The sequence below is a fragment of the Rhipicephalus microplus genome, chromosome 4, assembly GCF_043290135.1.
Source record: "Rhipicephalus microplus isolate Deutch F79 chromosome 4, USDA_Rmic, whole genome shotgun sequence".
Lineage (NCBI taxonomy): Eukaryota > Metazoa > Arthropoda > Arachnida > Ixodida > Ixodidae > Rhipicephalus > Rhipicephalus microplus.
This window is the reverse complement of record NC_134703.1, coordinates 28,914,237-28,933,768: the sequence shown is the minus strand read 5'-3', so window position 1 is coordinate 28,933,768 and position 19,532 is coordinate 28,914,237. Positions and strand designations below refer to the sequence as shown.

Here is a 19,532-nt window from a genome sequence, read left to right as displayed (position 1 = left end):
GACGACAAAGACAGTCTGTTTAAGCGTAGATTATCAAACACATACGGCTTCATCTGTCTAGAAAAAAAAGAAGCCAACAAAACGTCACACTCAGTCAAGCCTATTCCTCTATTTGAAGTGTTTCAGCCAAAAATAAAATACAATGCGATTTATGCAAAGCTTTATAGAAGACGATGCAATTCGATTCAAAGATAAGGCGTTTATTGCCGCAGTTCGATAGTATTCGCACGACTTCAAAATTTCTTTCTCGGCAACATGGCAAAATAAGGCGCAGATCAGGAATTTTTCTTGTGTTTCAAGCAGAAGACGATGCTGTGATGATGTGTGCATATACTTGATGCGCGGGTGAGCTGCTTATTGTGGTAATCAATGAACAGGGCAAAATAAAGAAAAAGAAAGGAAACAGGGATGCAGAGAAGCAACGAAACAACGAATACGATCGTTGTGCGACTATATACTGCCGCGACAATTGTTGCCTCGCATCAAAGTATGAGTTCCTTCAGTGGTCTATCGCCTGTCCAATGAATGTGGTGAGAGCCGCTGCATAAAGAGCTGCACTCCTTTTGTTCTTTATCGTGTTTTTGCCAGAGCGAATTTGTTTTTTTTGTTCTTTATCTACATCTTAACCCGAACCAGCGAATGTCGTAACCCGAACCAGCGAATGTCGTCTCGAGTGTGTTTGTCCCAGAGGACGCGTCCGGTGCGATTGAGGCCTCGTTGTTTTTCCCTTCCAGAGGTAATAAAAGAGATGATGGAGCAGGCGGCACGCGATGAATGCTTTTCATTTGCATAGCGAATGAGCGTCGAGACGGGTCACTTACATGACAAATACAGACGGCTCGTCCGGTGGAACGTTGTGGTCGCAGGCGGAAACGAAGGTGGACAGCTCCCACTCCGAAAGCGCTGAGAAAATTAAATAAATAAATAAATAGCAGATAGATAAATAGATAGATAGATAGATAGATAGATAGATAGATAGATAGATAGATAGATAGATAGATAGATAGATAGATAGATAGATAGATAGATAGATAGATAGATAGATAGATAGATAGATAGATAGATAGATAGATAGATAGATAGATAGATAGATAGACGGATAGATAGATAGATAGATAGATAGATAGATAGATAGATAGATAGATAGATAGATAGATAGATAGATAGATAGATAGATAGATAGATTAAAGAAGCACATATAAAAATTGTGCCCTTTGCACCGATGAAACACGAGCTCTCATTTGATTAATATAAACAAGGCGGCCTTGCCGGGCTGGTGCATATACATTATTACACCCAAAGCTGTGAATAAAGCACTTTGTAATGACTCACTCTAATATATTCCACATAAAAGCATGGTTCACACTTTCGATATAGTTTGCTCAATACTACTCACTCTGGCCAAGTTCATTCTGAGTGCAGAATGCTTTGAAAGAATTATTGAGTTTTTCACGGACAGCAGACCTTATAGAAGGTTGTATTCCCCTTTCTCTCACTTTTTTCTTTTCATTTTCTTCTTTTTATTGTAACATATCTTTTCGACCATTTTACATCCCCATTCCTTCTCCTGCAGCGCATGATAGCCCCTCGGTTTAAAAATTGGCTGGTCTTTTCTCTTCTCCCTTTCTCCCGTACTTGCTTCTTTCCTGTTTTTTTTTTTTCATTCCTTACTAGGCCCATAGTCATCACGGATAATTCTGTGCTCAGATTTGGGTGCACGTTAAAGAACCCCAGGTGGTCGAAATTTCCGGAGCCCTCCACTACGGCGTCTCTCATAATCATATGGTGGTTTTGGGACGTTAAACCCCACAAATCAATCAATCAATCAATCAATCAATCACGGATAATTCACAAGGCAATGAAAGTCAACATTTTTATTTTTTTTAAATCTGAATGCTTGCTTGACGAGTAACTAACAAATTACTAACGAAGTAAACCCACATAGAGAATGTTGGTGTAATACGTCACCTTCGTTTAGAATAATTTTGATGTCGTCTTCGCTGCACGACGATGGGATGCAGGCGCCCACTTTCACCGCCGACTGCAGGAAGGCGAACGTCTTGGCGTTGCTTCGCTGCAATGCAAGTGAAATGCGTTTTTGTTACAGCGCAGGCAGACGCATACGAATACAGTGTAATGATGACAGTCTTTCTTGGGATACCTTTAACTCAATATTTTAACTCAATTGCCTCGGTCAGTAACGCAATGCACGTGGTGTTCCTTAATGTTGAACAATCTGCAAGATAACGGCGCCGGTTAATTCACTGCAAACCTATGATCTTTTTAGTAAAACTGTTATCGATATGTTGATGACATTTGCCGAAATTTTATTGTTTTTAGATTTTTTACTACCCGTTCTGATACTGTACTTGCAGTTTAGAACAACCGGATGATTTTTCCAACAAAAATAAATTGATACGAATGCCTGTGCATTGTTAGCGCGTGTTTCCTGTGTTTACATGAACGTCCCCTTTTTAATTTGATATGTGGGGTTTAACGTCCCAAAACCACCATATGATTATAAGAGACGCCGTAGTGGAGTGCTCCGGAACTTTCGACCACCTGGGTTTCTTTAACGTGCACCCAAATCTGAGCACACGGGCCTACAATATTTCCGTCTCCATCGGAAATGAGCCGCCACAGCCAGGATTCGATCCCGCTACCTGCGGGTCAGCAGCTGAGTACCTTAGCCACTAGACCACCACGGCGGTGCTCCCCTTTGTAATTTACCTTTTGTTGTATACTAATGCAACTTTACTGCTCTCTTAAGGGTTTGGTAGTAGACCCTTCTTTCTTATTTCCTTCTTCTCTAATTGTATTTGTAATAGGACATAGGACTACTCTTGCTTGACAGTTTGGTGCCAGAAATACTACAGCATTACTGTCACTGCATAGTCATACGGGCGGGGAAAAACAACGCAACTATTTTTATATCAACACGAATCCAAATGTTGACGTAGTAAACTATAGTCGCAGTTGCTATTACCTCTTTCGCGATGATATCTGGAAAATTGGGCACTGGTTCCGAGTTGTAGACGTATAAGGCGCAAAACTTCCTTGCAATCACATTTCCCTTCTCGTCGAGGATTTCTGCGGCGAAACACTCTCTGTGCGAACCCATGTCCGACAAGGCACCGTGGAGAATTCCTGTTGGCATGGATCCTTGGGAGTCCAACACTGACGGGTGAAAACACGGGGTAGAAAGACCACGACAGTTTGTTATGGTACTTCGCGGCGCTCGGCAGGAGCCACTGTTACGTACAAGATGTAGTATATGCGAAATGCTTCAGCACTGCATCACAAACTAATTAGTGCATCACCACACAGAATGACTGAAATGCTGCTGGGTGACTAGAGAGAGGCACCCAGGTGTAATTGCTGCATATTTTCACCTCCTTGAACCTGGTATGGTTCCAAAGAAAACGAGTGACAGCGCGAATGCGATTGTACACAAAGAGAAATAATGTTATTCCCGTTGTTTGGGCTGTGACTCGGTTTCTTGGGGCATATTCCGAACCGCCCAACTAAGCACTGAACTTCTGGTTTCGGTATGATGATACGCACCACTGCTCGAAGCAATCAATCGCACGCTCTCCCCTTGGCAAAAGCGGTCACCTCTATTCAGTTCTTACCAGTTTGACCGTTCACGCTAGCCTGCAGATCATGAAGACAGCTAAGAAAGCTGTGCTCCTGTACTAAGGAGAATAACACTGAATAGCAAAGAATCTCCCGTCTCTCAGTTGACTTTCTTTATTGAGTTTTCTCTGCCCCTCCCTTCATGTCATCGGGCCTCACCTTCACCGGTCCTGCTCGAACATCAAAAGCTGTTTGCCTTTTCAATTTATCAGTTTTAAGGGAGAAATATACCTTGACTTGGAAATTTAGTTCACTGTCATGGGGAGGAGCTCCAAGATCTTGAGCAATATGCTGTTCGCGGATGTCGACAATGAAGTAATGTTGTAGCATGGCACGGTGGGGCTTTATTTTCCTCTTTGGTGCGGTGCCTGCCGGCTTTTCGTTTGTACATCAGGTAAATAATTAACGAGGGGGCAATTGCACAAAGGTTTCGTACTAAACATCGTACAGCACTGGGAAAGTGAAGCTGACGCTATGACCCACACACTACTCATATGCATGCGTCCTTCTCCCACCCACATGTGTTGCGTCATTATACAATGTCACGCCCGAAATAAAAGGGCCGAGCCTTAACGACAACTCGAACCGGACGGGGGTGACGCGTGGGCAGCGTTCGCAGAAAAGAATAACCAGAGGGACGGGAAAATGGAAGAAACATTTATGTGCCGGTATTTAAAGCTTATACGACGAAGCAAGGAGGATCTCGGCGAAGGCGCACGTCCTTTCACGCGTGCCTTCGATCAGCATAAGCTGCTTAGCGAGGAATTACGTTCCGTACTTTGGTTAGCACTCGCCAGCCGCCGTCCAATCACCTAATCCCGAGTGCACCGCTCTTACACCGCGCCCTGGTCTCGTTTAGGCGCTCATGCTGAAGAAAGCTGCGTAAGCCCGTAAAGAAGCACGACAGTCGCGAACGACAATTCGTGTCATGAGAGGACTTGTGCGATGTGAAGTGCAAACGGAGTTATATGCACCGCTTGGAGAACCGCGTGCTTTGGTCCGCCACGGTGGAGAAGTGCTTATGCGCTCGGCTGCTGTCCCGAAGGTTACGTGTTCGATCCCTTTAGCGGCGTTCACGTTTCGTTGAAATGATAGAGGTCTGTGTAGTGTGTAATATCAGTTCACGTGAAAGGACACCAAATGACAGAGAATTTCCGGAGCACTTCTGTATACGGCACTTTTCATAATCATATGGAGGTTTCGGGACGTGAAAGCGCAAATAATATTGATAGACACGTATGCTTTTACGTGTATTGTGCTATCGTGAGGACTCATGGGCAAACGTGGCTGAATAGCAGGCGAGAAACGCGGCATGCGTAAAGTGTCGTTGAGCTTTTGCTAATGGAAGATACTGATACTCGGTGTTTGAAGATATCGCGACTGGTGTAAGCGGGGCTAATTTGTTTTTTCTCGCTCGAAATTTATACGATACGGCAAGGCATGTTATATAGCCTAAAAAGACGGCCGTGTGAACAAGGACACAATTGAAAAGTCACCACACCACAAGCGCCCACTAGCAACTGAAGAGACGCACAGCGGCGAAAAAGTACGCGTGAACCTATCTGCGCATGCCCACACAATAAGCTAACCTGTAATTCCGGCACATATGCGGGACAGATAATTGCTAATGCGTCTTAATTCAGGATTCTGCAAGTTAATCGACACTTGGCTCGCGAAAGCGCGCCCACTATTATCCGTATCACATGCGACATTTATCCGACGTGGAACATGGACTTCAGAACAGGCATTGATGCAGGTGGCGAGACATATGTCTGCCAGCTTTGCTCAGCGTTACTGCGTGGCCGTTGGTTATGGTGCAGTTTCATTAGGGATGTGATGTGATGTAAAATATGTTGTAATATGGTTTTTAGCTTTGGCCGTAGCTGCCACTATATATCTTAAACAGTAGTTCTCAGCCATGAACAATTGAGGGAGCCCTCGTAGACCCGTGGAAGGGATGAAGAGCCCCTTGCGGTCAGAGGAAAAGGAAGGGGGTCGTAACTGAACGCAACATGCGGCGTGACACAGGTGTCCTTAATTTCACCGTCACAAAGAAAGCTCCAACTTAAAGGGACCCTGAAACGGTTTTGACTATTCTTTACCCACACATTGGGTCGGTAGTCCAAGTTCCAAAAGTAACTTAGAGACCGATTTGAGCTCTCTGCGTAATTTGTATAATTTATTATAACGCTTTAAATCTGCGAATCGCTCCAGATCGCTCCATATCGCTGTGATTGGGCCAAACGCGTTTTCACCCGGGAATACACCAAGCGACACGCTCTGCCCCACTGACGTCATCGTTTCCAGCTGATCTTATTGGCCGTGGAACGCGCAGCACAGACTGCCGGTATCGGATCGGTGGCGGCATTTACGCGTATGCGGTCTGATGCCACATCGTGACGCAGGCGCCGTGAAGGCGGAGCTTAGCCCCGAGCGCTCGAAGGAAGAGTTGAGGGCAGTTGAGGGTGAAAGGCGGAGCGGAGGAGGAGGGTACTTTTTTTAGTACCCGTAGCTCCGTTAATAATGGGTGTTTCAGTGGAACTCCAGTGCCAATGATTTGCTCCAGTAGTGGTCTAATAAAAAAAAAGTAATGTGAGAAAATCGCTTTAGGGACCCTTTGAGTGTCATGCCTATTTTATTTCACAGCTTGTCAATAAGCTGTGCTGTCTACAACCACATCCAGCCTGTTAATAAATATGCTTGTTTTTCAATTATGCAAGCCTTAAAAAATGTTTGCTCGCAAGTATATGTCGTAGAAAATTGAAATACAAGCTTTACAGCCACCTCATGAAAAATGGGAAACATAACTCCGCTCCGCCGCCATACACTTTTGTCATGTGGTGAAGAAAAGTCAGAGGGCGCTGCTGTCACTGATCACAGTGTGCCTACGAGAAACTAGTTTTTTTTTTTTGTTGCCAATTATATGAGTATTTCGACTGGTTTTGGCCGTCGTCGTTGCCGCCGCAGCCACCGTCATTCACGCATATCTATATGTCTGTATATATATACTGGCAAGGATGCGGTATAGCCTCCTTTTTCTACGCAGTGAGCATCGCCTCTCCGGCCGGGGTCGTCAGCACGCGCGCTTATCTCGTGACTGAACTAGGGAAGGCATATGGTTACCACGCTATTAAGAAAACGATAAGCGCGCGGCTTGTGCCCCCACAGCGGGCGGGAGCTTCTACGAGCTGCACTCTCAACACAAAAAAAAAAAAGCAGTACCAACAGTGTACCTGGAGCGGCCGTGCTCTCTTACACCAGCGTTCTGTGAAGTTATGTGAGATTGGATCTAAATGAGTTGACTTCCAGCCTCCATTCGTATAACATTGCAATTTGCCCGCCGTGAGGATGTCTCAGTGCGAGAGTACGAGGATGAGGCGAGGCGACAGCGATCACAAGACCCTGCATTTCGACAGCACGAAGCGGACGAATGTCCAACCCACATGCTTACTACAACAAATATTGCTGCTTAAAATGCTAGCCTTGCTTCGTTGGACATTCGAATATGTTGCTATCGCATTCATTGCTTCGGTCTTTTTAACGAAACTGTGACTTTTTTTACTTTTTTGTTGTTTCTGTTTTGTGGATTTATTTGTAGACACCAAAAATGAATTCGGACGTTCCCGTCGGAGAACCACTATTCCAAAGCATTCATAGCCCCTGTTATGGCATTGGTGGTCTTTTGAGAAGATTGGAAGTAACTCGGAAACATCGTTCATTTTGCGTGACGCACCAGGAACGCTTAGGGCGTCACTAGAAACGTCTGCGGACGCGAACAACCAACACCTATTATTTTAAATGCTATTAGTGGGGCCACTGCCACGTGACCGTGTATTATCATCATCAGCCTGACTACGCCGACTGCAGGACAAGGATCCCTCCTATGTTCCACCGGTCAACTCGGTCTTGTGCTTGCTGCCGCCCCTTTGTACCCGCAAACTTCTTAATCCCATCTGCCCACCTAAGCTTTAGTCTCCCCTTCCCCCGCTTGCTTTCTCTTGGAAGACAGTCTGTCATCCTCAATGACCAGCGGTTATCGTGTTGGCGCTATGGGTCCGGCCTGGTGTGCACTCACTGCTTGTAGTTGCGACTGCGTACCCTACTATTTCCAATCATAATTAACCATTAGCAACTAGCTTAAAAGGCCGCTTTACTACGCCAAACACTGTGTTGCAGCATGAGCGTCGAGGAGGGTGTAAAAGAGGCACTGTGCCTCGTGCACCTCCTCTCAAAGGACACCAGAACTTGCCCATCTGAACAACGCCAGCACTTGCCTCAGCACGATGAAGCACAGGTTTTAACACCCCAAAACAAGATCCTGCCAATGGTCATGTGCTGTAGTACCGTTATAGCTGCGCGTATACTGTACTCATCTCTCCACTGTAGCGCGTTCAACCGGGCGTTGTGGCCCTTTTAAATGAAAAATTTCTTGGTTTTATTTATGCCTCATATGGTGTACATCAACTTTGCAGGATGAACTGCAAGTAAACGCGACAGTTGGTTCAGCCGGGCCCACTTGTTCTAAGAAAAGACGACTCGTAACTCTTAGCTTTAATGGCGGAATGTCGCAGCCGGTGCTTCAATGAGCAGTTATTATGAGCTCGGTGATACCCGACGCAACTATTACTTGCTTTCCTTGATGATTACAGCTTTGTCAACCGACACTTCTTGGGGATAACTGCTTTGTCAACCGGTGCACCATTTATCTCGATTAAGAATGACATTTGTCAACCGTGATTGGCTCCGTTCTGCTATCTTGCGGGAAAAAGCCAGTCTCGGCCGTGAAATTCGATCTGGATTAGTCCCGATCGTGATCATAGGCAATTGCTTGACACCGGTACAAGTTTCAAAGAAGCATCACGGGCGATTGATTTATTGATTGATTGATATGTGGAGTTTAACGTCCCAAAACCACCATATGGTTATTAGAGACGCCGTGTAGCGGAGGGCTCCAGAAATTTCGACCGCCTGGAGTTCTTTAACGTGCGCCCAAATCTGAGCACACGGGCCTACAACATTTGCGCCGCCATCGGAAATGCAGCCGCCGCCGCCGGGATTCGATCCCGCGACCTGGGGGTCAGCAGCCAAGTACCTTAGCCACTAGACCACCGCGGCGGGGTGCATCACGGGCGAGTTATAGACAAGAGGCTCGGACGTAACCAACCCACATCGCAAGCGTAGACGCAGAACTGCAAAAAAAAAAAAAAAAGCCGGCAGTAATAAGCATTTTTACTGTTACACACGCAATAGTTTTCCTCGGCGTATTACAATTCCTCGTGACGATATTCAGGGACAGATGTAGATATATTTTTATATTGTTAAAGAAGCTTACGAAACATATACGGTAACAACATAAATAGAGAACTAGTACTGCCACTGCAGCCTAGCGAGCTATAAAGCACTCGCTGCCACGGTGCTCGTCGCAAAAACGAATTCCATTGTTCACAGACTCACACGCACACACAAAAAAAAAACACTACAAGACTAGAGTTGGCTGTGGACGCATGAACGCTATAGGAGCAAATAGGATGTATTTCCTCGTATAGCTTGGCAGCTCTTCGTGATTCTTTGCAAGCGCTGTTCAAGCAAAGGGAAAAAAGCCAGCAGCACAACTACCGTGGGCGGAAAAATCTAATAGTTTTCTCGAGGCAGATATAATTTTAGCAGCCTGCCTTGTCGACGCCCCCTAACTCAAGTTGTCATTCTCTACTGTTCTAGCAAATACTGTTGTTTTTCATTCACTTCTGCCAACGTTCGTATAGCAAAAAGGTCTTGGGGCAAAGCTTTCAGTAAACAGACCACTGAAAAACACCTGCTATAGGTTCGACGACGTTGTGAAAAATCCCAGAATTTGTTTCTCGCTTGCCCATTCCATGCCCCTTTAAAAGCACGCCGAGTATTTTCGAAAGAAAAGAGAGTAGGAAACAAGTCTGAGCACGAGTCTTTCAGTGTTTAAGGTATGTTCGACAAAGCTCCTGCAGAGATGTGTCATAAACAGACCTCGTTCTTAAGGACCACAAGGTACGCGTGTAAATGGTGCTTTCAGAAGCTATAGAACGAAACGAAATGCCCCCACACTACAAAGTGATCCCCCTTTTATCGGCAGGAACTGAGGCGAACTCGCCGTTGTGAAATCGGCGAGTTCGCCTCAGTTCTGTCATCAACATTTCAGTTCTGTCGTCAACAAAGTTCCTTGCTGGACACACGAAAAAGAGACATATAAAGGAAGGTAATCGCCCAATATTCGAGCCTAGAAGCTCCTGTAAAAACAGAGCATAACGGGCACACCTGAAACTGAAGGCGGCTCTGGCGGGATTTATTTTACCTGTCGTATTCCTAAATAAGCAAACTTTCCAGCAAAAAGAGCCGGTAGGGTACTGTTACCGACGTCACCTAAACGTCGCAATGAAATTGTTCTCTCTTTTTTTTATTGAAACAAATTAAATATTTCGTTGAATAACTGTTTTGTGATACGGCTACTCCCGCATGTGTAATCAAGCTTTCTACATGATGGCTGATGACTTTTTTTACGTGCTTTAATGTATAGTGTGCATTTGTTCGCTTTAACTCAATGACATTACTCGCATCGACAGCACTGTCGACTTTCTTCTGTATAAAGGAGTGAAAAATTAAGCAACCCTTCTTAATTTGTGAACGATTCTTGCACCACTTTCTACTAATTATCTATATTTCTAATTGAAATTGCACTAGCGTTGGCAGAAAGAAAGCGCAGCACATTAATTACACGTTTTGCTTTAAGAGATGCACATCGACGATGCGCTATACCAATCAAAAGAAACACAGCGTGACCTCCGGACCAGCCCAACCCGAACATGTCCCTTGCCTGTCGCTATGCTAGACGAATTTGTGCTTTTAGCCAGCGTCACTGTAGTGCTATAGAATCACTATCGCAGCTTGCGTGCTTATCTTCTGCAAGTTACGCCTGGCACTCGGAACGCAAACACGGTGTGATAACGCTGGTTGGAGCCAGATTCTACCGCTACGGTGGCGCAGGCTGGATCACAGATTCACCTTGCTTGCGACAGGGATGTTACGATAAAGTTGGACTGGGACAACTGCCGTGCTTTCCACTGCTCGCGTTTCTGGTCATCGTGATAGTATAAGTTTGGAGGGCCCTACGCAACTCCCGTTGTTAATCTATCTTCTAATTAATAAAAATATATGGACTATCTCTCCGAATTGAACCCTGATGAGATGCGAAGCAGCAGCGGGCCGCACGGCGTTGACCCGGTTGAAAACGGGTGTCGACGCGGGTGCTGAAAGAACGCTTTGAAGCAAAACTCGGTGTAGCGTTTACTCAAGTAAACGTTTGTTTGAAGCTCAAAGACACGGGAGGCGGGTTGGGCTTCGTTTAAGTTTCATTAAAGTGTTCGGGAACACTTCGTCGCCGTCGTTTCATCAAAGTCGAGGCTACGGGCGCTGGACCGGAGCAGGTGCACGTTTCGCCTTGACTACCGTAGCGTTGTGATCGGTGAGGTGCACGCTGATAGCTTCCTGCACACAAGCGACGTCGAAGTGGCAGCTACGGGTGCTGCAGCGAGCGTGCTGCGGGTGAGGGAGAGAGTGTTGTCAGCACGCAACTGAGAGAGAATTGTGCGAGGAGAGCGTCACGTCAACGCGCAGCTGCGGCGTGACCTACTTGGCACCACTCCAACACCTGCTGCGATGGGAATGCGTTGCGGTGCGTTCGTACGGAAGCACGTACGTAATGCCTCACACATGTGAGTCAAAGAGCTGCTTCGCATCTAACAGTAATACTCTCTGTCGAGTTTCAGGAAGTCTGCAGGGAATCTTAGAATGCACGCGAAGTATCCTGTAAATTTTTCTACGCTTACATTGAAGACCAGCTAGTTGGCGGTGGACTATGGCATCGATGAACCTCCGCATATCAGCACGGCACTGGGCGTTCGCATCCTCCTTTTTACCAGCACTGGCATTGAGTCGATGCAGGATTGGATCCCACTGCTCAGCCTTCATCTTAATCAGTTTTAATCTGCGGGAGCTGATGACGCTGTCGACTGGAAAAGGAGACACAGAATAATACGTTAGTAACAGGTAGAAACGTTTCGTTGAAGCAAACAGCATATTAATATTCAAAACGAATGAGATCTGCAACGGCCTTATGTTATGTAAAAGCAAGGCTTGTACAGTGATAGAATTTTGCCAACACGTAAGCTTCAGTTGTGTCTAAAGGAGGAGGAGGAGGAGGAAGGGAAGAAATGAAAGGCAGGGAGGTCAACCAGACGCACGTCCAGTTTTGCTACCCTGCACTGAGGGAAGGGGTGAGGGGATTTAAACGTGCAGAAAGCTCCAATAAGAACAGTGTGAAGCAATACACAAGCTTGTCAATATACCTGCTACCATTTGTTCTTGCGAACATGATGAAGTACTAAGTTAAATAACTTATGCAAACATGCAGAAAGAGCGTTAACGTTAGGCATTTTTTTTTTCGGAATACATATTATGGAAAAACCGTTATCGCACAAAAAAGGGCATCTCTGAACATATTGGGCGTGTTGCGGTTTTCACCCATTAACACTATGTTCAAATAGTGCACTATCTTGTTTTTGTTTAACAATTAGGGATTGATTTAAGCACCGTAAATTGTCGGCTACCAATATTCGCTCTTTACTCTGGGTAGTATAGTCTATACAGTCCTCTTTACACTCCAATTTTTTTCACCGTGCACTCCTTCACGATAGTCATGATTACAAGGTATTCTTTAGTGTTGTCTAATCATCATTGTTTCAGCTTGTGTCCGCCTAGTTTCTATATGTTGTGACCAATTATGACTGCATTTTCAACGGTGCTGTTCTCACTTCACACAATCGAAACTTCTTTTAAACAGTCTTATATAGTTGTCCTTATGGTTTTGTTTCGATTTTCTCTCATTTGATTGATCGATTGAAACGTCGGGTTTAACGTCCCAAAACCACCATATGATTATGAGAGACGCCGTAGTGGAGGGCTCCGGAAATTTCGACCGCCTGGGGTTCTTTAGCGTGCACCCAAATCTGAGCACACGGGCCTACAGCATTTTTCCCCCATCGAAAACGCAGCCACCGTAGCCGAAATTTGATCTCACGAGCTGCGATATTCTCTCACAACACAATGAAGGGTATTTCTTTCCATCTGTGCCACCATGTTTAGTTTACAAGACTTAAAACGATTGAAGAGTTTGTTGGGTAGATTTCTAATCAGAAAATCTTCATACACAGACAGGGGAAACGGGCCTTGCTACGTCCACTGTACAAAAACAAAAACAAAAGACAACAGCTAATTTTGCGCTTTCTACGATTTCCTTTTTTTCGTATGATTCTCTTTTTGTACGACTGATTCCTCTGCCATAGCGATTTCTCTCTTCTCCATTCGCTGGTATTTATACGTGCATGTATTAATACACTGTCCATAGTCCACCGAAAAGTATTTCAACGAATTTTATTTCGTTCGTTATAGATTGATCATTTTTCGCCCTACTCGCTTCATGATCACCAACATGCAAATGTCCTTCATTAATAATTGCTGGTTTGAATGCAGTATGCATTCGCTCTAAGCCCAAATACAGTTTACTCTTGCGCTTCTTTGCATTAGCGATGACTTTATGATTGATATATGTTCGTTTAATGCTTTTTCTTTAGCATTATATGGTAAAGAAAACGCCGCAGGTCAGTTTGATGGTCTTGTGAACCTAAAATATTAAAAAAAACTTGAATTTATTACTGTACCACACAGGACGTTTGACTTTTAATTAGTATTTCCAGTTTTCACATTTCGTTTTACTTTCTTTGTCGGTTATTTGAATTTTCATGAAAAGAAACGCAAGGAAGACATTCTTTTCTTTCTGTATTTTTTTCTCTTCTCCTTTTCACTTAAAACCTGGGGTCAGACTTTTGAAATTAGAAGACAAGATTGAGTAACGCGAACTCGTTTAATGAAAACTGATTGGCGGAACCTAATAATTGTTTTTTGAATCGGGTAATTGTTTTCTTACTGCTTTTACGTTCGTCCTATTTTTCTTTATTAGCTAACACATACGTGGTTGAGAAAGTGTTGTATTGAATTTTCCAAAGTACATCTGTGTTGTTCAACGCTGTTATTATATAAAACATAACTAAGGGTTGAATTACAACAAAATAAAAAAAGGAGCATAGCAATCTGACCCTAACTTTTTCGAAAGCACATTGTTGTATAAAAAGCGCAAAAGTAACGAAAGAACGGCGTGCAGAAGCGCAAATTAGGGGCACTAAAACTTCCTGTCGAGGAGCCCTGTTTTATATCATACGCAGGCATTCTTCAATTTGTGTGGCGTACTACGCATTAGTGCCATGCAATTCTCGGAACTTGTAAGGCGATCAGTGGATCCGCTGGATACCACTTGCTCTCAGTGCGCCAACAAACACAAGCATTTTTATGACGACCCAATAGAATAATTTAGTTATTGCTTAATATAAATCAATCGGCAATACTTCAATACAATTCGAATACATTCTGATAAACAAGTCGGAATGATCTAAAAGGAGCCGAGTTCTTGTCCGACGCCAATAAATGCAATTATTTCGAACATTGGTAAATTTTTTTTCAGAATCAATATCAGTTTACAGATTACAGGATGTTCTTATGGTCTGGTGCAGGATGCTAATAGAGGATGCCGTGCTATTAGGGATAGGAATAGAATAGATTAACAAGGCTGATAAGAGAGGCCTGGCGTGTCAGCGGTGCATGATGCACATTTGCACAAAGATAAGCTGAAGTGTAAATCTGCGTGAAGAGAGAGGGCGCAGTGTACCAGTAATCAGAACAATCTAACGCATGTGCGCCGCGTATTTTGATTGTTAATTTTGACGGTTTTATAGGAGTCATTTTTGTTGGATAAGTCGGCGAAACGTTTTGTGCTAAATAAAAAATGCTAGGTTTTATGTGAAAAAGCCACACACCCAGACCCCTGTGTACCTGACTGCATATGTAGTCATTACACAAAAACCTTCTTTTTAGGAAATTGCGCAAATATTTAACTTATGAATTCGCTTTCCGTGAGACGTCTCTAAAATACTTTTATCAGCACGTTTCAGATAATAAACTGAGACATTACGGGGGAATGAGATACATGTTTGTCTTTATCAGCAACCTATTGGGATGTGGTACATATTAACCTTTTTTCTTAATATTATGAGTTTGTAGGCTTGTCGTTTTGTTTTTGTATTATCAAATTTTCGTGCTAATCTGCTCGCTATAATTTTCTTGCTTGTCTTAGCTACTTTCTAGACAAACGCCTCGCAGGCAGACTGTTCATTAGCGAACGTTTTGAAATGTCCTTTAATGTGCACCATTTTCACTCGAATCAATTATTTACAGAATTACCATCTGACTTTTCAGGATGAAATTTCCTCTGCCTCCGAATAATTGATTGAATCAAGCACTGTGTTTTTGTAGTTTTTGTGACTTCTACCTATACTCACGTAGAAATTTGAAGGAACGCTTTCTCGTTTGCGTCAGACAAGCGGTGGACGCTGTCGCATGTACTCGACGCTTTTGTTTATTGCGTTCTACATTTATTGTTCTGTCTAGGTTTCGACCGTCTCTCCAACTGCTATACTCTGCGTTATGTTTCTCCCAGCCGAGTGTGGATTAACGTATCATTCGCATCACCCACAGCCTGCACGTCGCACATGACTGTTTTCTGACAAAGTTCCTCCTCATATTTGTACTCTGCCGTTTTTCCCGCAAGCACTTCGTCTATGTGGGACCGCGCACCCATCTTTCTCTGCGAATCGAGCTGCGAGTTCTTTCATAGTGCAGGAATACGGCTTGCGCATGAAACGCATGTAAGTGTTGGGATTTCATCGATAATTATATCTCTCGAACAGCGGTTGGGATGAGCTGTTGCGCGCTTACATCGACATGTGGTTATGACCACAAACTGAAATACAAGGGATCTTCCACTCCTGTAAAGTGTTATCGCATTGGCTGATACCCTGGTTGTATTCCTCCTTGACGCTATCCACTCGCTGAATTATAAAAGTTAACTTGCTCTGTATAGACTGCGCATATATTAGTTTAGAGGTTTTAGTGTCTACATGTATGTTGTTTTTAAATAGCTGATTATAAAGAAACATGACCCGATACAAGCTTATGCTATGTTTTGAAAGTACTTCTAAGAACTTTCACATGAGAAAAGAAATTTTCAGGCTTACACATAGCGTGCCTTTTTCTTAACAATTACGACAGAAATATTCTGCCGAAAAGCTGTTCGCGACAAAATGTTTTATATCGTACGTATAACAACGCACAGTCCATTAGATCCGTACAATTTAAATTAAATATCAAATATTTATTCTTGTAAGCCTTCAGTCAATTCTTTGTGAATAGCAATAAAATACTTTTATCCTTTGATTCTTGCTTTTATTTATCGCAAACATTTTCCTTAACACAAGCCCTCATATTACCACAGAAGTTACTGCCAGTGTCGTCCTATAGCTTTGCTGAAATTGCTTGCAATCTTTTTGTTTTGTGAGAGTACGTGGTTTTTCTAAGCAAGGGTTTTGTTGTTCCTGCAAATTGTTCTGAAGATAAACTACTGCATCATATACAAGTTCTAACTGGTATCTGTAGATACACACACCCTTCTTTAATATACTTGACATGACTCAATATTCTTTGGAATTGGCGACCCTTGTGTACTTATGGGGCACAGCAGTGAACAAATAAATAATAGTGTTTGATATATCGCCGGCCGCCCCGTTTCCGTACACAATTTAGCAGGATGGCCTTTCTTTATATTATGAAGATACTAGATGTATCGATATAGTGCAAGCTACAGGAACTTATGTCTGTTGATGGTGATTTATGTAGACTTCACGAAATGGAAAGAACTATCTCCAAATAATAGAACTCGGCTGCCGACAAGCAGGTCACGGGATCGAATCCCGCCTGCGGCGGCTGCATTTTCGATGGAGGCGGAAATGTTGTAGGCCCGTGTGCTCAGATTTGGGTGCACGTTAAAGAACCCTAGGTGGTTGAAATTTCCGGAGCCCTCCACTACGGCGTCTCTCATAATCATATGGTCGTTTTGGGACGTTAAATCCCACATATAAATCCATCAATCCAAATAATAGACTGTCAAAATTAAAGCCGTATATGAAGTGCCGTGTACGGTTTTTCTTCGACAATTTTACCTTGTTCTTTCGCTACGGCGAAGAATGGACTATATTATGAGGGGTACAAAAAGCATTGATAACGTCCCAGCTAAGGGCAGTGTAGAACCACAAAAGGCTTGCGCAAGTTTTTTTTTGAAACTGGATGCTTATTCTGTAGAATAACACTTAGGATCAGCGATCAACATAGGTATCAATTACATTGACAGTAACGCTCAGGCGTATACTGGCTACACACTCTCCACATGCGGCAGATTCCCTGGTGTTATTCGCTGGTGCATGAATCTTCATCATTAGAGTTATGTTCGAGCAGCAGTGGAAAGATGTGTGCTATGATATCAGCGAGATCAAACTTGAACTCTGGAAGGAAAACTTCGACTGCTGACAATGCACCCCGTCAGTGGCAGTCAGCTAGACATTACACGTTGACTTGCCTGTAGGACTAAAAATATTTCATCTCCTCTTTTAATTCTCTCTTAAATAAAAAAATAAAGCTTGCCTAGTTTTATTAAATTTGTTTCCTTCTGATACAATGTCATATTAGTGAGTAAGGTTAGGTGTGTCTTATTGAAGAAAAGACAAGATGAATTTTTCGGCTGCTTCTTCTTTAACTGGACGCTATTAAGCATTCTCTTATTTTACGATGTACAGTTTTTTTTTCTGGACACCAGAAAAATATTTGTACCGGCCATGGCTTCATTAATGCTTCACTGAGAACTAAAGTCAACGAATTGCGATGGTTGTGTGACTAAGTGTCCGTGTATCAATGACAGCTTTAAGGCAGGCATACGGTGTCATGAAGTTGTCTCTATATGCCCAATTTCTAAAGCAAGCTACTTTCCTCAGCCATTCTTTTTTGTTGGCTTTGAATGTACACTCAGGTTCCAACACATATGTGGGGCAGCTGTTGTCATAAAATGAACAATAAGTTACGTTTGAGCTAGTAGCCACAAACAGAGATGTAACTGAATGTGTTTGTCGAGCTTACCTGCGCACGTAACCTATAAAAGGTCTAGGTGGTGTGCCCAGACTGGCATATATTAAACTTCTTTTCATATTCCGCATTCTATAAACACATCTCTGTGTTTTCTGTGCTTATCATCTACATATAGTGATCGTGACTCTTGAAGATTGCATTTTCATGACGTTCAGTGTGAGATTAAAACACGCAGTGCAGCCGTGAAACCCGCTACACACTCTGCGCAGTGCAGCCGTGAAATCGCTCGCTCTGCGCGATTCCGAACAGGTGTCCAACACGCCTGTGTGGACGACTGATGCTAAACCTGGCGGCGTGACTCGTATTTCGCAAACCTAGTCCTAATGGTTGCCTGACTACGTACGCCCGTGCGACACGTGGCGGTGAAAACCCCACGCTCTGAAGTGTTCGGAATTTTCTGGCAAGTCCACCAGTGAACACGCACGCACGTATACCAAGTGTGCATTAGCACTTCCTGCTCAACATACGCTGTAAGCCGGTACTTTGCAGCCACGTGCGCTTCCTTAATGAATCCGTTTCTTGAAGCGGTCATGTCAAAGCTCCGTGCCATATTGCGGCTGTCCAAGTGAGCGCCCGTGTGCAGCGTGTCTTAAAATAGTCAACGCATTACTTACATATCTCGAGTGCTTGGCAGGGCCACATACTAAGGGCGACGCAAAGCGCGCCGCAGCCAATTATCCAGGGCAAATTTCTCGCCATGTCTCGCCGTCCTCTCTTTTTTTCGCCGGTGTCGCGACCTGCTATGATGCGGAGGTCAAATGGTGCGAGTCGAGTCGTGCCACGTGTTTGGACCGCATGTGCCGTGCACTAACTAAGCTCATGTTCCGCTTTGCTGGCAGTCGCCAGCTGCGAGCTCTCTTTTTTGCCCCGTGTGCTGTTTAGGATGACAACAGGTGCAGGTATGTCTGTCCCCGTCGAATGAGATGCCGAGTCCGGTTGGATACAGGGTACTGTAAACCGATGGATCTAGCTGCGCTGCAATTAAACCGTAGTCAGTATCATTATGCTTAAATGGGTCCAGTGTGGCTCAAATGAATTTCATTGAAAAGAACTTAATGGAATACCGTCCTTTTTACGTATAACTGCTATTAGGGTTGTAGATAGGGAGTGATGGAGCGACAAAGGAAACAAAGACGCGGAGGTGGAAGAGAGGCTTCTGGTCCTCTACTTTGCTCACAGGTAAGAAGAAGGTCGTGAAAATGAATAAGAAGATCGTGTAAATACGCAGGTACGTGATAAAAAAGAACGAAAGAGAGAGTGAAGAACGGGCGAATCATGGTGTCTAACATGCGACTAACTTGTAAAAGCGTCCTTAATTACTTAACTTGTAAAAGCGTCCTTAATTACCTGGTCGACTTTTGTGTTGGCAACTAATGCGTTCGTCCTTCAAGGTTGAGTTAAGCGCAACCACCGAGCACTGTCGGTTGTAATAGAAGGGAAAACATTGTCTATGTTGTACGCGGCCACCAAAGAAAAGAGTAAAAGAAGGCAGGTAGGTTGACTTGTATGTGTTTCCCTTCGCCTATACAGTAAGCTTTGTCATGTGTGCTGTATTGTTCAAAGATCGAGTCGATTAGCAAAAAAGAGGGTCAGCAAACGGAGAGCACATCATGCGCGAAGTAGATTGATTGATTTGAAACTTTGTCGGACTATATACTATGTGCTCTCGCTTCTATAGCTTCAGCACTGTGGCATAAAAAGAAAAAAAATTGTAAATGCAAGTTATC

At 43.9% G+C, this 19,532-nt stretch overlaps 2 protein-coding genes across 4 annotated transcripts in view; one reads left to right on the top strand and one right to left on the bottom strand.

The window, feature by feature from the left end:
* The window catches only part of LOC119171801 (nose resistant to fluoxetine protein 6), a 44,888-nt gene extending 26,204 nt beyond the window's left edge, over positions 1-18,684 (bottom strand). Inside the window, exons 1-5 of the mRNA XM_075893001.1 lie at positions 18,420-18,684; positions 11,493-11,675; positions 2,987-3,177; positions 1,969-2,074; positions 822-903 (exon numbers count right to left, since the gene is read on the bottom strand). Of these exons, the coding sequence (XP_075749116.1) occupies positions 822-903; positions 1,969-2,074; positions 2,987-3,177; positions 11,493-11,675; positions 18,420-18,504 (647 nt within the window). The 5' untranslated portion in view covers positions 18,505-18,684. The remainder of the gene's footprint in view (positions 1-821; positions 904-1,968; positions 2,075-2,986; positions 3,178-11,492; positions 11,676-18,419) is intronic.
* Dgk (diacyl glycerol kinase 1) overlaps positions 1-19,532 on the top strand; it is a 422,138-nt gene that overhangs the window by 245,471 nt on the left and 157,135 nt on the right. The gene's annotated exons all lie outside the window — the stretch shown is intronic.